Raw genomic sequence first — 25,599 nt, forward strand, 5'->3', positions numbered from 1 at the left:
AAAGCAACTTAGTCTTTTATTAAGCCCTGGAGTCATAGGTCTGGAAGGGAATTTCACTACAGCTCTTTTAGTCCTTTCTCTTTGCTGTCAGAGAGAGTGAATATTTAAGCCATTCCAGGTAGCTATCACATGAGTGCAGTGGCCAGAGGCAATGTAGTGCAGACCTGCATGGAACTGTCTGCTTGCTCTGAAAATACTGATGCCAGACAGCCGACTTTCCTTTCTTGCAGAAGACTGACTATTTTTATTGTGAGATTATATCTCTCCTACTTGGAGGGTGCTTAAAATAAGTTTTTGTCTATGAAGTAATAATTGTTAATGATAGTTGTTTTTTACACATTTCCTTACTGGCAAAATATAAATGTCAGCATTCCAATTTTCCGGGTCCATGAAATCCAGCTGGTCTCCAGGAAGCATTTCCCAGAGACTGGGGCCAGTTTTATGAGATTGAGGCACTTCCATTTTGTCCTGGGGAAGCAACAGACTTTAAATGTAATCCATGAGAAGGCCCTGGAAGCTTCGGAAGAATAACTGATGGTGGACTTATGCTGAAATGCAGTGGGCTAATGACAGGGACCATAGGAGGTGAAACTTATAGAAAGGAGAGACTGGGAAGCAGTCTATTTCCAGGACTAGTCTGAGTGGGAGGACCATGGCTGGCACAGCATAAATATTCTGCCAGCTTCTCCCTGGCATAGGGAAGCGTGATTCCTCACAGCCTGGACAGAGTATTCCTTTTACTTGGCAAGAAGGTGCCACAAGGGCTCTTGAACTGAGCAAAGCTGGATCCTTGAAGGTTGGCTGTGGAGGAAGGACCCACACGGGGAGGGTGCCTGGATGTCCCAGCACTATCTTTTGTCCCCTGGGGTGGTCTTTTACTTTGGGGAGCTCTCAGTTACCCTCCCCCAGCCCTAGTACATTGGTCAGGAAATGTTGATTTTTATTATTATTCTTTTCTTATTTTAAAATTTTTAGAACTTTTTTTTTTTTCTTTTTTTTTTGCGTTACGCAGGCCTCTCACTGTTGTGGCCTCTCCCGTCGCGGAGCACAGGCTCCGGACGCGCAGGCTCAGCGGCCATGGCTCACGGGCCCAGCCGCTCCGCGGCATGTGGGATCTTCCCGGACCGGGGCATGAACCCGCGTCCCCTGCATCGGCAGGCAGACTCTCAACCACTGCGCCACCAGGGAAGCCCTAGAACATTTTTGAGTGAAATATACATAACATAAAATGTACCATATTTAAGCATACAACACAGTGGCATTAGGTGCATTCACAGTGTTATGCAGCCATCACCACCATCCGTCTCTAGAAGTTTTTCATCTTCCCAAACTGCAACTCTGTATCCATTAAACAAAAACTCTCCATTCCCCCCTTCTCCCAGCCTTTGGCAGCCACCATTCTACTTTCTGTCTCTATGAATCTGAGTGTTCTAGATACCCCATATAAGCAGAATCATGCAATATTTGTTCTTGTGTGTCTGGTTTACTTCACTTAGCATAATATTTTGAAGGTTCATCCATGTTGTAGCATACGTCTGAATTTCCTTCTTTTCTAAGGCTGAATAATATTCCGTTGCACGTACATGCTACATTTTGTTTATCCGTTCATCCACCAGTGTACATTTGGATTGCTTCCTCCTTTTGACTGTTGTGAGTAATGCTGCAATGGTGAGGTACAAATATCTCTTGGAACCCCTGCTTTCTGTTCTTTGGGGTATATACCCTGAGGTGGAAATGCTGGGTCATAAGGCATTCCATATTTACATTTTTGAGGAACCACTATGCTATCTTTCATAGCAGCCGCACCATTTTATCTTCCTAACAACAACACACAAGAGTTCCAATTTCTCTGCATCCTTGCTAACACTTAACTCTTTTCTGGTTTGGGTTTTTTGTTTGTTTGTTTTTTTGTTTGATGATAGCCATATTCAAATGGATGTGAAGTGTTATTTCATGACGAAGCACCAATTTTTTAAAATAAATTTATTATTTATTTATTTTTGGCTGCGTTGGGTCTTCATTGCTGCGCGTGGGCTTTCTCTAGTTGCGGCAAGCAGTAGCTACTCTTCGTTGCGGTGCGTGGGCTTCTCATTACGGTGGCTTCTCTTGTTGCGGAGCACGGGCTCTAGGCACGCAGGCTCAGTAGTTGTGGCTCGCTGGCTCTAGAGCACAGGCTCAGTAGTTGTGGTGCACGGGCTTAATTGCTCCGTGGCATGTGGGATCTTCCCGGACCAGGGCTCGAACCCATGTCCCCTGCATTGGCAGGCGGATTCCCAATCACTGTGCCACCAGGGAAGCCCCGAAGCACTGCTTTTTGATAGCTGGTTCTTTGACTTGACTCTAGTACTTTAAAAAAATTAATTTATTTTTAAATTAATTTCATTGGAGTATAGTTGATTTACAATGTTGTGTTAATTTCAGGTGTACAGCAAAGCGATTCAGTTATACATATACATATATTCATTCTTTTTCATTGTAGTGCTGCAATGAACATTGTGGTACATGACTCTTTTCGAATTATGGTTTTCTCCAGATACATGCCCAGGAGTGGGATTGCAGGATCATATGGTGGCTCTATTTTCAGTTTTCTAAGGAACCTCCATACTGTTCTCCATTGTGGCTGCACCAATTTAGATTCCCACCAACAGTGTAGGAGGGTTCCCTTTTCTCCACACCCTCTCCAGCATTGTAGTTTTGATTTGCATTTCTCTGATATTTAGTGATGTTGAAAATCTTTTCACGTGCTTTTTGGCCATCTGTATGTCTTCTTTGGAGAAACGTCTATTTAGATCTTCTGCTGTACTTTTATGGAAGGCTCAGGAATAAAGCAAAAATAAATAGTAATAGGAACCCAAAAAACCTAATTATAAGAGAGTGGTCAACTTAGGCTTCTACTGGTGTCCTCAACATTCCTAGACTATTTTGAAGTCCAGACCAAGAAAAGCAAGGTCCAGAAAGAGGCAGGAGTTCACTAACCGGATGACATTTCCATGGTGGGGACACCAACCCCACCACCAGTGAGAGTGTCCTCGTTTTGTGGCTGCAACAGGGCATCCATGTTGGGATACAAGACAAACAGCAGAGCATCCTGTCTTGTGTGCAATGGGGTATATTATGTAACATGATTCCTTTGCCCTAATTCCACATTCACCAGCTAACGTGGTGAATCTAATCTTCAATTTTGTTTCCCAGACTGTGTAAAACATGTGCTCTGATCTGCTTGGCCATTTTGTTCGTTATTGTAATACCACAAATGGATGCTCTGGTTAAAATCATTCTCCTTCGCTTGGTCAGCGTGACCGCCTCAGCCCTGGAGGACTGTGGAAACCCAGCTCCCTAAATCTGCAGAGCTGAGGGCAGTGTGCCTGCCACCTCCACACGCATCTCAGAGCCATGCCTTGTCACTTCTCAGGAAATCCTTCCCAGATGGAGCCTTTACAACCTCTTTCTTGGGTGTTTTTTCCCTGTGTGGGCCTGATGTTCTCTCTGTCCAGCTGAAGTCTCTGTTAGAATGGGAGAACTCTGCTCTCGGGTTTAGGGTTGAGAAAGGGTGAAAGGAGATAATTTTGTGGCTTTTCCACATCATGAGAAACCGACTCGATAAGTATTTATTGCATGTCTGATATGAGCCAGGTTTTGGGTGGGTTGCTGGAAATACAGCAGTGAGCAAGAAGGGGAGGCCCCTGCCCTGATGGAAAAGAGACCAGAGGGAAGAGAATGCCACCGGAGGATTGGTTCAAGTGCTCCTAGCATAGCCTGTACTGTGGTGTATTGCAGAGGTCTGTTACCATCTCCAGAGACCCCTCCAAAGGGCTCAAGGACAGCCATTGTGTCCCCCCCACCTCCAGTAAGTCATGCAATAACTGTTTGCTGGGCTGACCCAGGGAGTACCACAGAGCCGTGAAGCACCAACTTTAAAAAGTACTTTTCAGCCTATTTACGACTATGTAGGTGCCCAGAATATAACTGGAGGAGGTCGGTGTAGGACCCACCCCTTATCCTCTTATCCTCTTTGAGGCAACAGCTGGTGGAGGAAGGATGCCTGCTCGTTAATTCAGCATCTCTGCATTGCAGGTATTGGCTGAATATCTAGCTGTACAAAATATTAAGTTTCGTCTCTAGTTTTAGAAGTTGTTCTTCTATTGGCATTGATTCCGATATTCAGACAGGAAATCTTAAGGCTTGCAAACACTTTTTGTTCCATGTTTTGGTCCTAGAAATAAGTTGCTGCTGTGCCGTGGAGAAGTAGGGAGAGGCAGGGGGAAGATACATCCAGAATTTCTCTGCCAGCTGTCAGCCACCACGTTTTTGAAGTCCGCTGAGTAACTGAGTACTTTCTAGGAAATACCCAGGAAGGCATAAACCTTGATAATGTAGAGAAATTTGGGAGGTATGTCCTTTTGAGAAGGGAGGAGGAACCCTGTGTGTGTGTTTGTGTGTGTGTGTGTGTGTGTGTGTAACATCTCTAGCCTGAAGTGAGTGGCCAGAATCTCAGACTTCAAAAGTAAGATGCAGGCTCAAGTCAAAAGATAATAGTTAGGAGGAAGACTAAAATCTAAAGTCCTGGAAGCATTGCCTCTTTAATTGAAGAAAGTAAAAATCCACACCCTCAAAAAAAGTTGCTGACTTAAAATGGACTCACAGAAAAGGAATCTGCAAACTTGAGAATTAAAGTGATGAGTGCAGGTAGAATGTGGTTTGCACGGAATCTAAAAAAAAAAAAACAAGCAGTGTGGGGCTTCCCTGGTGGCACAGTGGTTGAGAGTCCGCCTGCCGATGCAGGGGACGCGGGTTCGTGCCCCTGTCTGGGAGGATCCCACATGCCGCGGAGCGGCTGGGCCCGTGAGCCATGGCAGCTGAGCCTGTGTGTCCGGAGCCTGTGCTCCGCAACGGGAGAGGCCACAACAGTGAGAGGCCCGCGTACAGAAAAAAAAAAAAAAAAAAGAGCAGTGTGCTGGGAAGAAGACCATGTCAGCGTTTGTTAAGCACCTCCCAGGGAGGGGACCTTGGAGGTTCTGATTTTCGGGGTCAAACGTGATTCCTTGCTGGGATGTAGTGCCTTTTAGAAATGCTTTAGGAATATCCAGCTGGCTCTGGTCTAACCATGAGCCCTACTCAACCTTGCAGACTCTCATTTTCTCTGTTTGGTGTTCCCCACATAGATGCAGGTAAGCCGAGTGCACCGTCAGTTCTGATTGGGCCCCTGGTCAGACCTCTGCGCAATGAGGGAATTAAGCTTCTAAAGCTGTGCTTCTGAAGTTCTGACCTTGGGCTCCTCAGTGACCAGAATGTAGCCTGGCCACAATTTACCTTTGGGTTTTTGGATGTCTTGGCTGGGAGAGAGAAAGGGTGATGGGTCAAGAGTGTGACTTCTCTGTTGTGATGGGGATAGTTGTTCCTAGGAATAGAAGGAAAAAAAGAGATAAGAATAAGTAATTAATGAGACCTCCTAATGGCCCAGGTCAGAATGGAGGTTGGCATCCTGGGTGGCATGCCCACTTTTGGACTTCGGGAATTGAACAGAAAGAAGATAGAATGACTGCAATTGGGAATTTTGATCTCAAATCCAAATAGGTCATTAGGTCTGCCTCCATACAAGCTGATCACCTTGGGTCTTTGGGTCTGTGGCACTGGCCAACAGCTGCTTGGAGTATCTTCCTGGCTGTGTTGTCACAGTTTTGTGTGCGTGCGTGCACGTGTGCTCATATTTTAGGGTTTATAGGCATCTTTTGGTTCTCTCTTTAATGTGCTAGTCCCGTGCCTGAGTTGGTGGCCACTTGGAAAACTCACGTGCTGATGTCTACCCCTTAACATGGAAATAAAGGTCCAGTTCCAAGGAAACAGCTCCCCTGGGCCCACGACCCACCAAGGCTATTGATGAGGAGTTTTTAGTCACTCCATGGGAGGTTCCATGTCCATATACATCTTCCCAAATTCAGGGAGGTTGAGAGAATTGCTTGACCTGTCTTTAAGAAGGCAAGAGGGTGCCCAGGAGTGGTGTGGGAATCTGGGTTGGAGGAGGAAAGGCTGGATAATTGAAAGAAGAGATGAAAGTGTTGGGAATGTGGGTGGGAGAAGAAGGATGTTTAGACTGCCATGAGAGGTGTCTGGGACCTGCTAATATCCCTCTCTGTTTGCGTTTGAGGTCTTCCCTCCCTCTCCCACCCCCATAAGCTGGCCTAAACTACGCTGTGCACACCTGGAAAAGGTAAACTTCCTTTTCAGGTGGGGCTGTGAGGTGCAGTCATAATTTTTCATTATTGTTGTTGGCAAGACGCTCAAAAGATCAATTAGTCTCTCCATGCAGCTCCTGGAGGCTTGTTTGGGATATATTTCCTCTGGAAGAAGTTATTTTTAGTGATGCTAATATTATGAAGAAACCTGACATCAGGAGGGGGTGTGCAGGAGCAGAGTGGGTGCAGAAGGCAGCCACACACCGAGCTCTGCGTTTCCTGTTTGCCGTGTTCTGAACAGAGCAGCTGTCTGATTCCAGCACCCCGTGAGTAAGCCTCAGTGCGCACCCGCCTGCCTCTCCCTCAGTGTGTGTTAAGGCCCAGACATTCCTCACTGTGATGAGAATATCACCCTCTGGAGGCTGATACCCAGACATGCTGGCAGTTTCCAAATGGTGAAACAGTGCCAGCTTCTGTGTCTGCAAAGCTCAGAAAGGCAACCCTGGACTACGACAATGGACATTATACAAAATCCTGCCTTCTGTTTGTTGTTTGTCCTTGTGCATGTGATGGCCCAAGCTGGTTGATCTGAGACTTGCATGAAAACGTTACCTCATGAACTTTTTCAAGGGTGTGAGGTGAAAGCAGAAGCCAGAGGTTCTGTCCTCCAAATCTATCTTTGGAATTCAAGAACTGAGAGGAAATAGCCAGTGAAAACACAAGCCGCTCCTTTTATCTGAAGTCCTCCACAACGGTGGCTGCTTGGGTGGGAGGGTGGTGGCCGGCATCCTATTCTCTGCTTCCCCAGAGAACCTCTTGTCTCCAGGCATCTGTCAGGTGTCCTCTCTTAAAGGGCAGCCTTTCCACTCTCAGGACCTTTTCACCTATGGTCTCCCTCCATCCTTAAATAGTTCACTTAGAAGAACAGGAATGATTTAAGGGAGAGAAAAGAAGGAATGAAAAGACACTCTCTCTGTGGTAGGTAAGTGGTTGATGCTTCTTGGTATCTGACTCTTTTACAGATATTTTGCTTGCTAGTTCCTGGCTGGCCCTGTGCAGGTGGTGCTAATGCTTCTTTCTGAGCCAATAGGAAGACCCTCTGGTCCCATGGGCCTGGGCAGCCATGGGTGGGGACCCACTGTGCATGGATGTGGAGAAGAGCATAGCCATGGGGAGTGATGCTCGGAGCATGGAAAACACTCTCTCATTTTTATTTTCTCCATTGTTTCATGTACTTTTTTCTATTTTCTATTTTTGACACCAGATGAAGCCCAGTGCCTCCCTCTGCTTATTACATTGGCTGTAATGCTGATTTCCAATAAAAATGATATGCTCAAACCAGACTTCATCTTATTTTCACAAAAGGAGAAATTATTTCACAAAAGGAGAAATTTCACAAAAGGAGAAATTACCATATTTTTGACTTGATGAAACATTGTGAATCCCATTATGTACGTTTCTCATTATGTACGTTTCTCATAATTCCATTATGTACGTTTCTCATTATGATTTTTAAACCATTGAAATGAATGCCTTTTGACTTATTTTTTATTATAGTAATTTTATTCATTTGTCTAGACCACACAGATCCATTAACCACATGGTGAAGTTGATAGGAACTGGCTGACAGGGGCGTTGGTGTTGTCTAAAGAATAAACCTAGGCTTTTCTATCCCAGACTAGCATTTCTTAGCTTATAATAATAGTGCTGGCTACTCTTGACTGAGCTCAACCTGGGTCCTGGCTATGCACATTTCATGCAACATCACATTGAATCTTTACAGCAACTCCATGATGTAGGTACTGTTATCACCTTCATTCTCCTGATGGGAAAATAGAAGCTCAGATCATTTTTTTCCCATGGCTCTCAAGGCGGGGAGGGGTTGGCAAACTTTTTCTATAAAATATCAGAAAGTAAATGTTTTAGGTTTTTGTGGCTCTACTATCTCTGTCACAACTACTCAGCTGTTATAGTGCTAGAGAAGACAAGATACAAAAACAAACGATGGTAGCTGTGTTCCAATAAAGCCTTATTTATGGACTCTGATATTTGAATTTCACATAATTCTCTCAGGTCATGAAATAATATCATTGTTTTGAATTTTTTCCCCAACCGTTAAATATATTAAAATATTTTTCACTTGCAGGCTATACAAAAACAGGTAGTGGGCTGGATTTGCTGATTCCAGTGTAGATGACAAGAGTATGCAGAGAAGGAGAGGTGGGTTAGGATGAAGTGGTAGGAGGAATTCTCCTGCCGGAGGGAACAGTATGTGTGCCCATTGCAGGGAGCATGAAGTATTTGAGGAACTGCAAGAAATCCAAGTGCGGCTTGGTATAGGGGAGGAGGCAAGATGAGAGGAGACAGCAGGGCTCAAGCCATGGCCTTGTAAGACATTTTAAGGATTTTGGACTTTGTCCTTGGAGCAATGGAAAGCCATTTAAAAGTACTAAGCAAAAGAGTGACAAGGGCAATTTGTCTTTTTAAAAGATCTTTGGCTGATGTGTGGAGAATAGATTGCAACGGATCCATAAGAGTAGAAGCAGAAAAAACAGGGGGCTCAAGAAGTGAGCCAGGTGGATGGTGATGGTGTCAATTAGTGACTGTAGCCAGACCACTTCCTGCCAACAACAGGAAGTCAGGATGGTCGGTTTTGCAGATGAGGAAAATGTGGCTGGGAGAGTTGAAGTGTCTTCCCTGGCAACATAGCAAATGGAGGGAGAACAATGATGAAGACCCTCGTCTATTTCATCGTCGAGGGAAATCAACTCTTGTTCAAATACTAGAAATGCCAGAGAAGATATGGTGGTAATGATTTTATGTTATTTTTGTGCTGGTATTAGGAAGGTAACTGAATCCTTACTCAAAGGTCAGCTTTTCTTAAAATGTGTGTAGCTTTCTTTCCCAAAGGACAATTGGTACATTCTCTTCTACCTTTGGAGGAGTGAGTCGCCTGGCTGGGCACTCAGAGTCACCCTCTAATTCTGATACTGGCACTCATCTCTGGGTCAGAGCACACCATCTTTTGAACAATAGAATGTGAGGGGTTGGACTCTGTTTCTCTGGGGTCCAGGACTGGCCTGGGGAAGAACAGAAGAGGGAAAGGTGAGACTTGTGCCTTGGGCCAGAGGGGTGGTGGTGATTTTGCCTCAGTTTCTCTGGGGGTTGTGCCCTAATGGCAGTGGTGGGTGGTACTGCCCCATGGGGGGTGGGAGAAGTGGAGCTTCAGAAAGCTCCTGTGGAGTGGGATCCAGTGGTTATACTGCTCAGTGGATCTTGGTTTTGGCTGGTACTTTATTCAGATTTTCCCTTATATTACTGTTGTCACTTAGTGTTCTTTCCCCATTATTAGGGGAGGTCTCTGGAGTCCTGGTCTAGCATCTCCTCCTCGCCCACAATGTATGGTGCCTCACATACAGCAGATGCTCAGTACTGAATATTGGCTCTGTGGACTTGTCACCTTTGGTATCCATGCTGCACAGTACAACCTCGTCTCGCAAAGAAGTCAGCATTTTTAAATCTCAAATGATAACAAACAAGGCATTGGGACATCCTGCAAATAGGACAGATTTCAGGAGTTAGCAGTGACCAAGATTGGAGATTCCACTGAGGTTCTTCTCCAATTATGTGACTTTTGTTGTCCCCCTCATTTTTTTTTACCCCTATTTCATAAGACATAGGTCACATGTCTTTATTTTTGCATGGTAGGTGCCCAGTAGAGGTCTACTGAGCTTCTTCTCTTCTGATACTGATTTTATTTATTCTCTGTCGGCTCTGCATAGGTGGTGATAGGTGATGAGGCTGAAGTCGTGAGCTCAGAGATTTTGATACACTCTCCCCCTCCTTACTTCCTTCTTTCATCAGTTATTGGAAGTTGGTTATGTGCCAGGCACTGGGTTAAGTTCTGGGGGAACAACCATGAAAGAAGACATGGCCTCTGGTTGCAAATAAAATATATCAGTCTCACGGAGAGGTAAAAGGAAGTAATGGCCACTGGGAATGCAGGCAGCCAGGGAGGGCTGTCCCTGACCTGGTGGATAGGACCTCCCTGAGGCAGTTGCCTGCTGACCTCCTGAACGTGGTCAAGGACAATGTGGATGTGTTAACAGACTTTACACTTGCCTTTCTCCATTTCTGCAGGTGGAGATGTCTGCCCAGAGGTCAGTTTCTAACAGGACGTCCCATCAATCTGCATCTAATTCTGATTACACCTGGGAATACGAGTATTATGAGATTGGACCAGTTTCCTTTGAAGGACTGAAGGCTCACAAATGTAAGTCTTGTGCAATTACCCATTGTAAGCATGATGTGTGTTTGCTTTAACCTGTGAAATCCCCAGTGTTTACTTTTCCTGAACATTCTTTTTATAGAAATCTGTCCTCTACCCCCAAATCCCTGGAAAACACCCCCTCCAAATATAGGCTCATTGCTCAAGGTTGTATAATATGAGTGATGAAGAACTTGAAAGATTCCCTTAGTGGGGGAACATGAATCAATGTCACTTTCAAATTGAGATTTAAAAAAAATTAATGATGCCAGCTCTCCAAAACCATGTGAACATTTGGACCATCAAAAATGTGTACACAAATAGAATCTGGAACTCTAATTTGAAGAACCTTCTCTTGTAACAGTCCGCAACATCCTTTCAGCCCCGGTGGGTTTCTGGGGCTGTGGAAAGCAGTCTGTCTGTGTGTGTTTATAGTGATGGACCAGAATAGCCCGCAGTCATTCCCAGCTGTGTGTTATAGGCATGCATTGTGCTTTGTGTAATTGGAGTGATTAATGATCCAGCACAGAGCAAGGAAATATAACTCTATGAAAGGTTACCGTCCACCTCCAGTCATAACTGCCTGCTGGCTGGCCAGCATGAAGCAGCTCAGTTTCCTTAAGCAGAGTTGACATAATAAGCAGAAACTGCTGCCCACTACTGGGTCCTGTCGTGGTTACCCCATAAATATTCCAGAGATGTTTGCTTGTTTCAGAATGAATGTCCACAGCACCATAAAAGTCGTAGGTTCTTATCTGGCTCAGATTAATGGAACATGCTAGGAAATACAAGAGAGACTAGAATTGAAGATGCAAATGTGTCAAAGGAAATGCTTTCACTTCTTTCGTGTTTCCTGGCCGCTGCCACTCTAAGCTGTCTTGGCATTCATGATTCCTCACTCCTACTTGCAAAGTGGGCTTTCTATTTTTTTCAGCTTCATTGAGGTATACTTGACAAATAAAATTGTAAAATATTTAAAGTATACAAAGTGATAATTTGATATATTTTATATATTGTGAAAAGATTCCCCCCATCGAGTTAATTAACACATCCATCACCTCAGATATTTGTTTGATTGTTTATTCATTGGTGAGGACATTTAAGTTCTATTCCCTTGCAAATTTAAATTGTACAAAACAGTGTTATCAACTGTACTTTCCACGTTATACATTAGATCCTTAGATCTTATTCATCTTATAGCTGAAAGTTTATACTCTTTTACCAACCTCTCCTGATTTCCCCAATCCCCCAGCCCCTGGCAACCACTTTTCTACTCTGTTTCTATGAGTTCGACTTCTTTTCTTTTTTTTAGAGTCTACATATAAGTGATATCATGCACTATTTGTCTTTCTCTGTCTAGCTTATTTCACTTCATATAATGCCCTCCAGTTTCACAAATATTGTCATAAATGACAGTATTTCCTTCTTCTTAAAGGCCAAATAATACTCAAATATCTATTTACCTATCTATCTATAACATTTAATTCATCCATGAATAGGCAGTTAGGTTGTTTCCATACCTTGGCTATTGTGAATAATGTTACAATGAACATGGGAGTATAGATATCCTCTTCAAGATAATGCTTTCATTTCCTTTGGATATATATCCAGAAATGGGAGAGCTGGATCATGTGGTAGTTCTACTTTTAATTTCTTGAGGAAATTTCATGCTGTTTTTCATAGTGGCTGCACCAGTTACATTCCTACCAACAATGCACAGGGGTTCCCTTTTCTCCGCATCCTCACCAACAGTTGTTATCTCTTGTCTTTTTGGTAACAGACATTCTAACAGTGGTGAGGTGATATCTCTTTGAGGCTTTGAATTGCATTTTTCTAAAGATTAACAGTGTTGAGCACATTTTCATGTACCTGTTGACCATTTGGATATCTTCTTTGGAAAAATGTCTATTCAGGCCCTTTGCCCATTTTTAAATTGCATTGTTTTTTTTGCTATTGAGTTGTATGAGTTCCTTGTATATTTTGGATATTAACCCCTTACCAGATATGTGATTTGCAAATGTTTTCTCATATTCCATAATATGCCTTTTCATTTTGTTGATGGTTTCCTTTGCTGTGCAGAAGCTTTTTAGTTTGATGTACTCCCACTTGTTTATTTTTACCTTTGTTCCCTTTGCTTTTGGTGTTAAATCCAAAAAATCATTACCAAGAGTGATGTCAAGGAGCTTACCCCTATGTTTATGACCATTATTTTGAATTCTCACTAAGATCTGTTTCTGGAGATTTATCTTAGTCTTTTGTTTGGAACATATTCCTCTATTTATTCAGTCTCCTTGACTCTCTGTTTTGGTTTCTGTGCATTAGATAAAAGAGCCACCACTCCCAGTCTTAGCAGAGTGGTCTTATATAGGAAATGAACCTTGTCATTCAGCCAGGCCTGAGATCTTAGTTTTCTCTCAAACTTGTATGATTGTTCAAGCAAAATTCTTTGTATTAGTAGCTCCTAGTAATTGAGGGTGTGTCAAGACCTGTCTGTGTCTGGAAGGAGAGGATTGTGGTCATTGCCTAGATGCAGTTTGATTAGAAACAGAACCTCAGGCAGCAGCTGCAGAGTAAATAGTTAAATTCTTTCCAGGGAGAAACTGGGAAATGGGCATTTTGTCTGCTCCTTCTGTGCTGAGCCTGGTGGAGAGCCATGGAAGGGTGCTGTCAGGCTTCTTAAGAACTACAGTCCTGTTGGACTTATGGCTATCAGAGCTAGGATATCAGGCAGTCCCTTGGGCAGCAGCTGCAAAAGCTGGGGCACCAGATTGTATAAAAGCTCCTTCCAGGGAGATACTGACAACTTGGTTTTTTATTATTGAAGTGGGCTAGAGGGAGAAGGCAGGGAGTTATCTGTTGGCTTCACTGGTCCCTGGGAAGTATCACAGCTGGCCCCTAGATGCCTGATAATTTAGAAGTCTGGCCCTCAGGCATCATCTTCTAAAGTAAGCAGATAAACCCCTTTCAGAGAAAGACTGGGAAATGGGTGTTTTTGCCTGCTCCCCCTGCACTGAGCCCTGGGGAGATAGTCATGTGTGCTCATGAAGAACTGCTCCTTTGTTTGCTGTAACATTGGATTCTCATGGGCACAAGCCCTGTCTGCTTTCAGAGCTAGATGTTTAGGAGGCTTGTCTCTCTAGTGGGAGTCTTTTTTTTTTTTAAATTGAGGTAAAATCGGTATATAACATTATGTAAGTTTCAGGTGTACAAAATTATATTTTAACATCTGTGTACACTACAAGATGATGATCACCAAAGGTCTAGTTATCCACTATCACCATACAGTTGACCCCTTTTACCCATTTCACCTGTCCCCTAAATCCCTTCCCCTCTGATAACCACTGATCTGTTCTCTGTGTCTATCAATGTTTTGGTTTGTTTTGTTTGTTTGATTTAGATTCCACATATGAATGAAATTATACAGTATTTGTCTTTCTCTATGTATTTCACTTAACATAATACCCTCAGGGTCTATCTGTATTGTCTCAAATGGCAATGTTGCATTCTTTTTTATGACTGAGTAATATTCCATTTTCTGTGTGTGTGTGTGTGTGTGTGTGTGTGTGTACCATCTTCATTATCCATTCATCCATTGATGGACACCTAGGTTGTTTCCAAATCTTGGCTATTATAAATAATGCTGCAGATTGGTTCAAGGTGGCAGAGTAGAAAGACGTGCTCTCATTCCCTCTTGGGAGAGCACCAGTATCACAACTAACTGCTGAACAATCATCGACAGGAAGATGCTGGAACTCACCAAAAAAGACACCCCACATCCAAAGACAAAGGGGAAGTCACAATGAGATGGTAGGAGGGGCGCAATCACAGTAAAATCAAATCCCATAACTGCTGGGTGAGTGACTCACAAACTGGAGAACACTTATACTACAGAAGTCCACCCACTGGAGTGAAGGTTCTGAGCCCACGTCAGGCTTCCCAACCCGGGCGTCTGGCAATGGGAGGAGGAATTCCTAGAGAATCAGACTTTGAAGGCTGGCGGGATTTGATTGCAGGACTTCAACAGGACTGGGGGAAACAGAGACTACACTCTTGGAGGGCACATACAAAGTAGTGTGCACATCGGGACACAGGGGAAGGAGCAGGGACCCCATAGACACTGAACCAGACATACCTGCTAGTGTTAGAGCGTCTCCTACAGAGGAGGGGGGTGGCTGTGTCTCACCGTGAGGACAAGGACACTGGCAGCAGAAGTTCTGGGAAGTACTCCTTGGCGTGAGTGCTCCCAGAGTCCACCATTAGCCCCACCAAAGAGCCCCGGTAGGCTCCAGTGTTGGGTTGCCTCAGGCCAAACAAGCAACAGGGAGGGAACCCAGCCCCACCCATCAGCAGACAAGTAGATTGAAGTTTTACTGAGCTCTGCCCACCAGAGCAACAGCCAGCTCTACCCACCACCAGTCCCTCTCATCAGGAAATTTGCACAAGCCTCTTAGATAGCCTCATCCACTAGAGGGCAGACAGCAGAAGCAAGAAGAACTACAGTGCTGCAGTCTGTGGAACAAAAACCACATTCACAGAAAGATAGACAAGATGAAAAGATAGAGGGCTATGTACCAGATGAAGGAACAAGATGAAACCCCAGAAAAACATCTAAATGAAGTGGAGGTAGGCAACCTTCCAGAAAAAGAATTCATAATAATGATAGTGAAGATGACCTAGGACCTCAGAAAAAGAATGGAGGCAAAGATCGAGAAGATGCAAGAAACGTTTAACAAAGACCTAGAAGAATTAAAGAACAAACAAACAGAGATGAACAATACAATAACTGAAATGAAAAATACACTAGAAGGAATCAATTGCAGAATAACTGAGGCAGAAGAACGGATAAGTGACCTGGAAGATAGAATAGTGGAATTCACTGCTGCAGAACAGAATAAAGAAGAAAGAATGAAAAGAAATGAAGACAGCCTAAGAGAACTCTGAGACAACATTAAATGCAACAACATTCACATTTTAGGGGTCCCAGAAGGGGAAGAGAGAGAGAAAGGACCTGAGAAAATATTTGAAGAGATTATAGTCAAAAACTTCCCTAACCTGGGAAAGGAGATAACCACCCAAGTCCAGGAAGCACAGAGAGTCCCACACAGGATAAACCCAAGGAGAAACACGCCAAGACACATAGTAATCAAATTGGGAAAAATTAAAGACAAAGAAAAATTATTGAAAGCAGCAAGGGAAAAACAACAAATAACATACAAGGGAACTCCCATAAAGTTAACAGCTGATTTCTCAGCAGAAACTCTACAAGCCAGAAGGCAGTGGCATGACATATTTAAAGTGATGAAAGGGAAGAACCTACAACCAAGATTACTCTCCCTGGCAAGGATCTCATTCAGATTTGATGGAGAAATCAAAAGCTCTACAGACAAGCAAAAGCTAAGAGAATTCAGCACCACCAAACCAGCTCTACAGCAAATGCTAAGTGGGAAACACAAGAGAAGAAAAGGACCTACAAAAACAAACCAAAAACAATTAAGAAAATGGTCATAGGAACATACATGTCGATAATTACCTTAAACGTGAATGGATTAAATGCTCCAACCAAAAGACACAGCCTCGCTAAATGGATACAAAAACAAGACCCATATATATGCTGTCTACAAGAGACCCACTTCAGACTTAGGGACACATACAGACTGAAAGTGAGGGGATGGAAAAAGATATTCCATGCAAATGGAAATCAAAAGAAAGCTGGAGTACCAATACTCATATCAGATAAAATAGACTTTAAAATAAAGACTGTTACAAGAGACAAGGAAGGACACTACATAAGGATCAAGGGATCAATCTAAGAAGAAGATATAACAATTATAAATATATACGCACCCAACATAGGAGCACCTCAATACATAAGGCAACTGCTGACAGCTATAAAAGAGGAAATTGACAGTAACACAATAATAGTGGGAGACTTTTACACCTCACTTACACCAATGGACAGACCATCCAAACAGAAAGTTAATAAGGAAACACAAGCTTTAAATAACACAATAGACCAGATAGATTTAATTGATATTTATAGGACATTCCATCCAAAAACAGCAGATCACACTTTCTTCTCAAGTGTGCACAGAACATTCTCCAGGATAGATCACATCTTGGATCACAAATCAAGCCTCAGTAAATTTAAGGAAATTGAAATCATATCAAGCATCTTTTCTGACCACAACGTTATGAGATTAGATATCATTTACAGGGGAAAAAACATAAAAAACACAAACACATGGAGGCTAAACAATACATTACTAAATAACCAAGAGACCACTGAAGAAATCAAAGAGGAAATCAAATACCTAGAGACAAATAACAATAAAAACATGGTGATCCAAAACCTATGGGATGTGGCAAAACCAGTTCTAAGAGGGAAGTTTATAGCAATACAATCCTACCTCAAGAAACAACAAACATCTCAAATAAACAATCTAACCTTACACCTAAAAGAACTAGAGAAAGAAGAACAAACAAAACCCAAAGTTAGTAGAAGGAAAGAAATCATAAAGATCAGAGCAGACATAAATGAAAAAGAAACAAAACAAAACAAAGATCAATAAAACTAAGAGCTGGTTCTTTGAGAAGATAAACGAAATTGATAAACCATTAGGCAGACTCATCAAGAAAAAGAGGGAGAGGACTTAAATCATTAAAATTAGAAATGAAAAAAGAGAAGTTACAACAGACACCACAGAAATACAAAGCATCCTAAGAGACTACCACAGGCAACTCTATGCCAATAAAATGGACACCCTGGAAGAAATGGACAAATTCTTAGAAAAGTATAACCCTCCAAGACTGAACCAGGAAGAAATAGAAAATATGAACAGACCAATCACAAGTATTGAAATTGAAACTCTGATTAAAAATCTTCCAACAAACAAAAGTCCAGGACCAGATGGCTTCACAGGTGAATTCTATCAAACAGTTAGAGAAGAGCTAATACCCATCCTTCTCAGACTCTTGCAAAAAATTGCAGAGGAAGGAACACTCCCAAACTCATTCTATGAGGCCACCATCACCTTGATACCAAAACCAGAAAAAGATACTACAAAAAAAGAAAATTACAGACCAATATCACTCATGAATATAGATGCAAAAATCCTCAACAAAATACTAGCAAACAGAATCCAACAACACATTAAAGGATCATACACCATGATCAAATAGGATTTATCCCAGGGATGCAAGGATTCTTCAATATACACAAATCAATCAATGTGATACACCATATTAACAAACTGAAGAAGAAAAACCATATGATCATCTCAATAGATGCAGAAAAAGCTTTTGACAAAATTCAACACCCATTTATGATAAAAACTCTCCAGAAAGTGGGCATAGAGGGAACCTACCCTCAACATAATAAAGGCCATATATGGCAAACCCACAGCAAACATCATTCTCAATGGTGAAAAACTGAAAGCATTTCCTCTAAGATCAGGAACAAGACAAGCATGTCCACTCTCATCACTATTATTCAACAAAGTTTTGGAAGTCCTAGCCACGGCAGTCGGAGAAGAAAAAGAAATAAAAGGAATACAAATTGGAAAAGAAGAGTAAAACTGTCACTGTTTTCAGGTAACATGATACTATACATAGAGAATCCTAAAGATGCCACTAGAAAACTACTAGAGCTAATCAATGAATTTGGTAAAGTTGCAGGATACAAAATTAATGCACAGAAGTCTCTTGCATTCCTATACACTAATGATGAAAAATATGAAAGAGCCAAGGGGGAAAAGTGGCGGGGCGTGGTTGGGGAGAGGTGGGATGAATTGGGAGACTGGGATTGACATATATACACCAATATGTGTAAAATGGATAGCTAATAAGAACGTGCTGTATAAAAAAAAATAATAAATTTAAACAATAATGCTGCAATGAACATAGGTGTTTGTATATCTTTGCGAATTAGTGTTTTCATATTCTTCAGATAAATTCCTAGAAGTAGAATAGTTGGATCATACGGTAGTTCTATTCTTAATTTTTTGAGGAATCTCCATACTGTTTTGTATAGTGGCTGTACCAATTTACATTCGTACCAATAACGCTCAGATGTTCCCTTTTCTTCTCATCCTCTCAAACACTTGCTATTTCTTGTCTTTTTGAAAGCCATTCTAACAGTTGTAAGGTGATATCTCATTGTGGTTTTGATTTACATTTCTCTAATAGTTAGTGATATTGAACATCTTTTCATGTGCCTTTTGGCCATCTGTATGTCTTCTTTGGAAAGATGTCTATTCAGATCCTCTGCCCATTTTTTAGTAGAGTTGTGTGTGTTTTTTGTTGTTGTATTGTATGTGTTCTCTATATTTTTTATATTAACCCCTTTTGCATATATGATTTACAGATTTCTCCCATTCAGTAGGCTGCCTTTTTGTTATGATGATGGTTTCCTTCACTGTGAAGAAGTTTTTAGTTTGATGTAGTCCCATTTATTTATTTTTGCTTTTGTTTCCCTTGCCTTTGGAGTCAGATCTCTAAAAACATCACTAAGAATGATGTCAATAAGGTTACCACCTATGTTTTCTTCTAGAAATTTTATGGTTTCAGGTCTTATATTCAAGGCTTTAATCCATTTTGAGTTAATTTTTGTGTATGGTGTACAATAGTGATCTAGTTTCATTCTTTTGCATGTGGCTGTCCAGTTTTCCCAACACCATATATTGAAGAGACTGTGCTTTCCCCATACTATGTCCTTGGCTCCACTGTCATAGATCAATTGTCCATATATGTGTGGGTTTATTTCTGGGCTCTCTCTTTTCTTCATTGATCTGTGTGTCTGTTTTTATGCCAATATCATACTGTTTTGATACTATAGCTTTGTAGTATATTTTGAAATCAGGGAGTATGATTCCTCCAGGTTTGTTCTTTCTCAAGATTGCTTTGACTATTCAGGATCTTTTGTGGTTCCATACAAATTTTAGAATTATTTGTTTTAGTTCTGTGAAATATGTCATTCGTATCTCGTTAGGGATGGCATTGAATCTGTAGCTGGCTTTGCATAGTATGGACATTTTAGCAATGTTAATTTTCCCAATCCTTGAATGCAGAATATCTTTCCATTTATTTGTGTCTTCTTCGGGTTTTTTTTGTCAGAGTCTTACAGTTTTCAGCATAGAGATTTTCACCTCCTTGGTAAAATTTATTCTTAGATACATTATTCTTTTTGATACAATTGTAAATGGAATTGTTTTCTTAATTTCTATTTATGAAAATTCATTATCAGTGTATAGAAATACCAGAGTTTCTGTATATTGAGTTTGTGTCCTGCAAGTTTACTGAATTCATTTTTATAGTTGTAACAGTTTTTTGGTGGAGTCTTCAAGGTTTTCTACATATAGTATCATGTCAGCTGCAAATAGTGAAAGTTTTACTTGTTCCTTTTCAATTTGGATGCTTTTTATTTCTTTTTCTTTTCTAATTGCTAAGACTTCCAATACTATGTTGAATAAAAGTGACAAGTGTGGGCATCCTAGTCTTGTTCCTGGTCTTAGAGGGAGAACTTTCAGTTTTTCCCTGTTGAGTATGATGTTAGCTGTGGGTTTGTTATATTGATACATGGCTTTTATTAAGTTGAGGTATATTTCCTCCATACCCACTTTTTTCCCCATGCTGTCTGTTACATTTAATCTCAGCAACTTGCATCCAAGGACTTGTTCAAGAGAACATTATATAAGTTTATAAGCCATATTAAGTTGTACCAAAAAAGCTTTGCTCTCCTATAAACAGCCCTGGAAAACATGGTGTTTCTGTTTGGTACTTAGATGATACTTTGGTAAAAAATTAAAGTATAGTTGATTTACAATGTTGTGCCAATCTCTGCTGTATAGCAAAATGACTCAGTTATACACATACATGCATTCTTTGCCATTATGGTTTATCCCAGGAAATTGGATATAGTTCCCTGTGCTGTACAGTAGGACTTTGTTGCTTATCCATTCAAAATGTAATAGTTTGCATCTACCAACCCCAAACTCTAACTTGATCCCTCTCCCTCCCCCCTCCCCCTTGGCAACCACAAGTCTGTTCTCTATAGCTGTGAGTCTATTTCTACTTTGTAGATAAGTTCATTTGTGCCATATTTTAGATTCCACACATATGTGATATCATATAGTATTTATCTTTCTCTTTCTGACTTATTTCACTTAGTATGATCATCTTTAGTTGCATCCATGTTGCCGCAAATGGCATTATTTCATACTTTTTTATGGCTGAGTAATATTCCATTGTATATATGTACCCCATCTTCTTTATCCATTCATCTGTCAGTGGACATTTAGGTTGCTTCCATGTCTTAGCTATTGTGAATAGTGCTGCTATGAACACAGGGGTGCATGTATCTTTTTGAATTATAGTTTTGTCTGGGTATATGCCCAGGAGTGGGGTTGCTGGATCATATGGTAGGTTTATTTTTAGTTTTCTGAGGAACCTCCGTGCTGTTTTCCATAGCAGCTGCAGCAACTTACATTCCCACCAACAGTGTAGGAGGGTTCCCTTTTCTCCACACCATCTTCAACACTTGTTATTTGTAGGCTTTTTAATGATGGTCATTTTGACTGGTGTGAGGTGGTACCTCACTGTAGTTTTGATTTGCATTTCTCTAATAATTAGTGATGTTGAACATCTTTTCATGTGCCTATTGGCCATCTGTATGTCTTTTTGGAGAAATGTCTATTAATATAGTCACTTTGTTGAGAGTTCTTGTAAATGGATGTTGACTTTTGTCAAATGCTTTTTATGCAATGATTGATATGATCATATGATTTTTATCTTTCATCCTGTTAATGTGGTGTATCATGTTGATTGATTTGCAGATACTGAACCATTTTTGCATCCCTGAAATAAATCCCTCTTGTTCATGGTGTGTGATCTTTTTAATGTATGTTATGTTAAATTCAGTTTGCTAATGTTTTGTTGAAGATTTTTGCATCTATTTTCATCAAAGATATTGGCCTGTGATTTTTTTTCCCTTGGTATTCTTGTCTGGTTTTGGTATCAGGATAATATGGCCTTGTAAAATGAGTTGGAAACATTTCCTCCTCTTAATTTTTTTGGAACAGTTTGAAAAGCATAGGTATTAAATCTTCTTTGAATGTTTGGTAGAATTCACCATTGAAGTCACCTGGTCCTATACTTTTGTTTGTTTGGAAGTTTTTTAAAATTACTGATTCCATCTCCTTACTAGTAATTGGTCTATTCAGAATTTCTATTTCTCTGTAATTCAGTCTTAGAAGATTGTGTGTTTCTAGAAACTTATCCATTTCTTCTAGGTTGTTGAATTTGTTGGTATATAATTGTTCTTAGGAGTCTCTTATAATCTTTTGTATTTCTGTGGTATCAGTTGTAATTTCTCCTCTTTCATTTCTGACTTTATTTATTTGATTCCTCTCCCTCTTTTTTTTTTTCTTGGTTAGTCTAGCTGTTGGCTTGTTGATTTTGTTTATCTTTTCAAAGAACCAGCTCTTAGTTTCATTAATCCTTTCTATTTTTTTCATTTAGTTTGGGCCTGATCTTTATTATTTCCTTCCTAATGCCAACTTTGAACATTGTTCTTTGTTTTCTAGATCCTTTAGGTGTAATGTTAGATTGTTTATTTGAGATTTTTCTTGTTTCTTGTGGTAGACCTGTATTGCTATGAACTTCCCTCTTAGAATTGCTTTTGCTGCCTCTTATAGATTTTAGTATGTCATATTTTTGTTTTCATTTGTCTCTACGTATTTTTTAATTTCTCCTTTGATTTCTTCAAAGATTCATTGGTTGTTCAGATTAAATGTTGTTTAATCTCCACATTTTTGTGGTTTTTACAATTTTCTTCCCATATTTGATTTCTAGTTTTATACCATTGTAGTTGGAAAAGATGCTTAATATGATTTCAAACTTCTTGAATTTATTGAGACTTGTTTTTTGGCCTAACATGTGATCTAGCCTGGAGAGTGTTCCATGTGCACCTGAGAATGGGTACTCTGCTGCTTTTGGATGAAACACTTTGTATATATCTATTAAATCTGTCTGCTCTAATGTGTTGTTTAAGCCTAATGTTTCTTTATTGATTTTCTGTTTGAATGATGTATCCATTGATGTAAGTGGGGTGTTAAAGTCCCCTACTGTTAGTTTGTTGCTGTAAATTTCACTCCTTAGGCCTGTTAATATTTGCTTTATGTATTGTGGAGCTCCTATATTGGGTGCATATGTATTTTTTAAGTGTCACATCTTCTTGCTGCATTGACCTCTTTATCATTATATATATTCTCTTTGTCTTTTATTACATTCTTTGTTTTAAAGTCTATTTTGTATGATATGAGTATAGCCTTATAGGGTTTCTCTTGTATATGTAAAGGTTTTTTTTGTTTTTTGTTTTGTTTTAGCTACTTTTAAGATTCTCTCTTTATCTTTGCCTTTTATCATTTTAATTATGTTGTGTCTTGGTGTGGATCTCTTTGGGTTCATCTTATTTGGAACTCTCTAGACTTACTGGACCTGGATGTCTATTTCCTTCTTCAGACTAGGAAAGTTTTCAGCTAATATTTCTTCAGATAAGCTTTCTGGCCCTTTCTCCTCCTTTTGGACCCCGATAATGTGAATGTTATTCTGCTTGACATTGTTCCAAAGGTCCCTTGAGATATCTTTACTGTTTAAAATTCTTTTTTTTTGTTTTTGCTCCTGTGTCTTAGTGAGTTCCATTGCTTTGTCTTCCTGGTGTGTTCTGCTTCATCCAGTCTGCTGTTGAACTGCTCTAGTTTATTTTTCAGTTCAGTTATTATATTCTTCAGCTCTTTAACTTCTGTTTAGTACTTTCTTATATTTTCTCTTTCTTTGTTGAAGCTCGTACTGTGTTTCTCCATTCTTCTCCCAAGCTCGGTGAGCATCTTTATGACCATTACTTTGAACTTTTTATCAGGTAGATTGCTTATCTCCATTTCATTAAGGTCTTTTTCTGAGGTTTTGTCTTGTTCTTTCGTTTGGGACATATTCCTCTGTCTCCTCATTTTGAGTAACTCTCTGTGTTTGTTTCTGTGTATTGGGCCAGAAAGCTGCCTCCTCCAGTCTTGAAGGAGTGGCCTTGTGTAGGAAATCCTGTGGGGCCCAGACACCCTGGCCACTAGAGCTGGGCACTCAAGGGGCATCCCCTGTATGGGCTGCATGTACCAGCCTGCTGCAGTGCAGGGGTGGGCAGGGGTCTTGCCCAACCCAGCTGTGGCATGCAGCTGTGGCACAGGGGTGGGTGGAGCTCTCAGTGGGGCACGCCTACTGGCACTAGCAGGTTAGAGGGAGACTTCCAAAATGGCACCCACCAGTGCTGGCATTAGCAAGGTAGAATGAAATCACAAGAATGGCATCTTCCAGTGTGTCCATCACCAGAAAGAGTCCCAGCAGGTTCCTGCCTTTCCAGCAGATGCCTGAAGATTAGTTAATGGGTCTCCTTCATGAATATTCCAGGTGCTTTTCAAACGGGTGTTTTTGTGCTGGATTCTGGGGCAAGGGAGTCTGTGAGCCCTTTACAAAGCAGGTTCTCCATTCCCTACAGATCTATGTTTTTCCTGGACGTAATCCCCATTGGTTTTCAAAGCCAGGCATTTTGGGGGCTTGTCTCTCCTGTGCAGGATCTAAGATTTGGGGTGCTTGCTTTAGAGCACAGACCACCTCACTCCTTAGAGAAAAGTTCTCTATTTTTGAGATGCCTCCCAATTGTGGGTCGCTGCACCAGGGTGGAGATTTTTTTGGGGGGTGAGACTGTGTTTCTGCATCTCCTAACTGTCTCAATGTTGTCTTTTTATCCTTTGTTGTGGAGGCTCTGTTTGTCCAGTTTTCAGGTCTTTTTTAGAAGGAAGTATTCCCTATGTAGTTGTAGATTTGTTGTGTCCATGGGAGGAGGTGAATTCAGGATCTTCTTACACCACCATCTTGAACTGCCTCCAGTGGGGCTCTAGATGTGTGGTCCGAACCCTTCCTCAGGGAGAATGTGGGAGTTGGGGGTTACCTCAGATTGCTATGTTGCTGTGCTGGGGGTGGGGTTAATGGCAAGAGTGTGTCTCAGCCTTTCCTACTCATTTGGATGTGAGTAGGAAATCATTTGTCAGATGTGTAGGAGTTGCTCAGCTAGTTTCTGGATCTCTTTCAGAGGGAATTGTTCCATATGTAGCTGTATATTCCATGTGTCTGTGGGAGGAGGGGAGCTCAGGAGCCTCCTGAGTCTCCATCGTGGTCAACTCCCAATTCCAGCTGATAAAGTGCTTAGCCTTTTTTCCCACTCCCTCATTGCAGGAAGGACCACAAGAGCCGGGGCTTCATGTATAGGTCCTGGGGCCTGGATGCTACTGATTGCTGATGGCTGTGGCAGAGCGTCTGGCTGGACAATTAGAGGGACAGGGGCAGGGATACCCTGGCTGGTTCCTGCCCTCTGGTCTCCAGGGATGGGACTGTAAATGGCTTCGGAGTTACTAAGTTCCTGGATCAAGAGCTTTCTATTTTTGTTCCTTAAAAATCGTTAACTAAGCCACATATCCTTTACCCCTGAGGTGAATAGTAATAATTACATGCTTTTGCTCATTGCTGTATTGATGTCTTCTCAGTAGTTCTTTGTGGAAGTAAAAAAAGAAAAAAAAGAAGTACATGGAATCCATTAGGATGTGCTGTCGTCAATGATCTGATGGAGGGCTGTTGCCGTCAAGGTGTGAAATCACCCCCTTTAACTTACTTTGATTCTTTAATCTGTTATTTTCTGGGAAAATCTGTAGGTAAGGATACTTGCTGTTAAGAATTTTAGTGGAAATCAGAATGACTGGGCAAATTGCCATATATTTCCCTGTAATATAAGCTTTTACAGCTTGGTGACACAGATTTTATTTTTGTGTCATTTTGCTCCTGTCTCTTTTTCTTTGTTTAAGGGGCAGAGAGAACAGCCTGCTGCTGTAGTTTTGGTTGGTGCATTTCCAGAAACAGTTGAAAATCTCTTTGGGGCATATTACATTTAGAAATGATTATAGCTGGAAAAAATTCCTGCAAAATGTAGGGAGAAGTATGATACACTACATACTTACTTTACTCACTATATCATTAATAAAGAGTGCTTTTGTTTTAACATTCCCATTAGGAAAACCCCAAAATTCCTGGGTGGGTCCTTACTGTTTTGATTAAGAGATCTGA

At 41.1% G+C, this 25,599-nt stretch overlaps 1 protein-coding gene across 1 annotated transcript in view; it reads left to right on the plus strand.

Moving 5' to 3' along the window:
* Positions 1-878: 878 nt before the first annotated feature.
* Positions 879-25,599, plus strand: part of MRAP2 (melanocortin 2 receptor accessory protein 2) — a gene marked incomplete at its 3' end in the record, with an annotated part of 45,879 nt that continues 21,158 nt past the window's right edge. The window contains exons 1-2 of the mRNA XM_079716805.1: positions 879-911; positions 10,314-10,446. Coding sequence (XP_079572931.1) covers positions 10,320-10,446 — 127 coding nt within the window. The 5' untranslated portion in view covers positions 879-911; positions 10,314-10,319. The remainder of the gene's footprint in view (positions 912-10,313; positions 10,447-25,599) is intronic.

This window comes from Hyperoodon ampullatus, assembly GCF_949752795.1.
Source record: "Hyperoodon ampullatus genome assembly, chromosome: 12".
Classification (NCBI taxonomy): Eukaryota; Metazoa; Chordata; class Mammalia; order Artiodactyla; family Ziphiidae; genus Hyperoodon; species Hyperoodon ampullatus.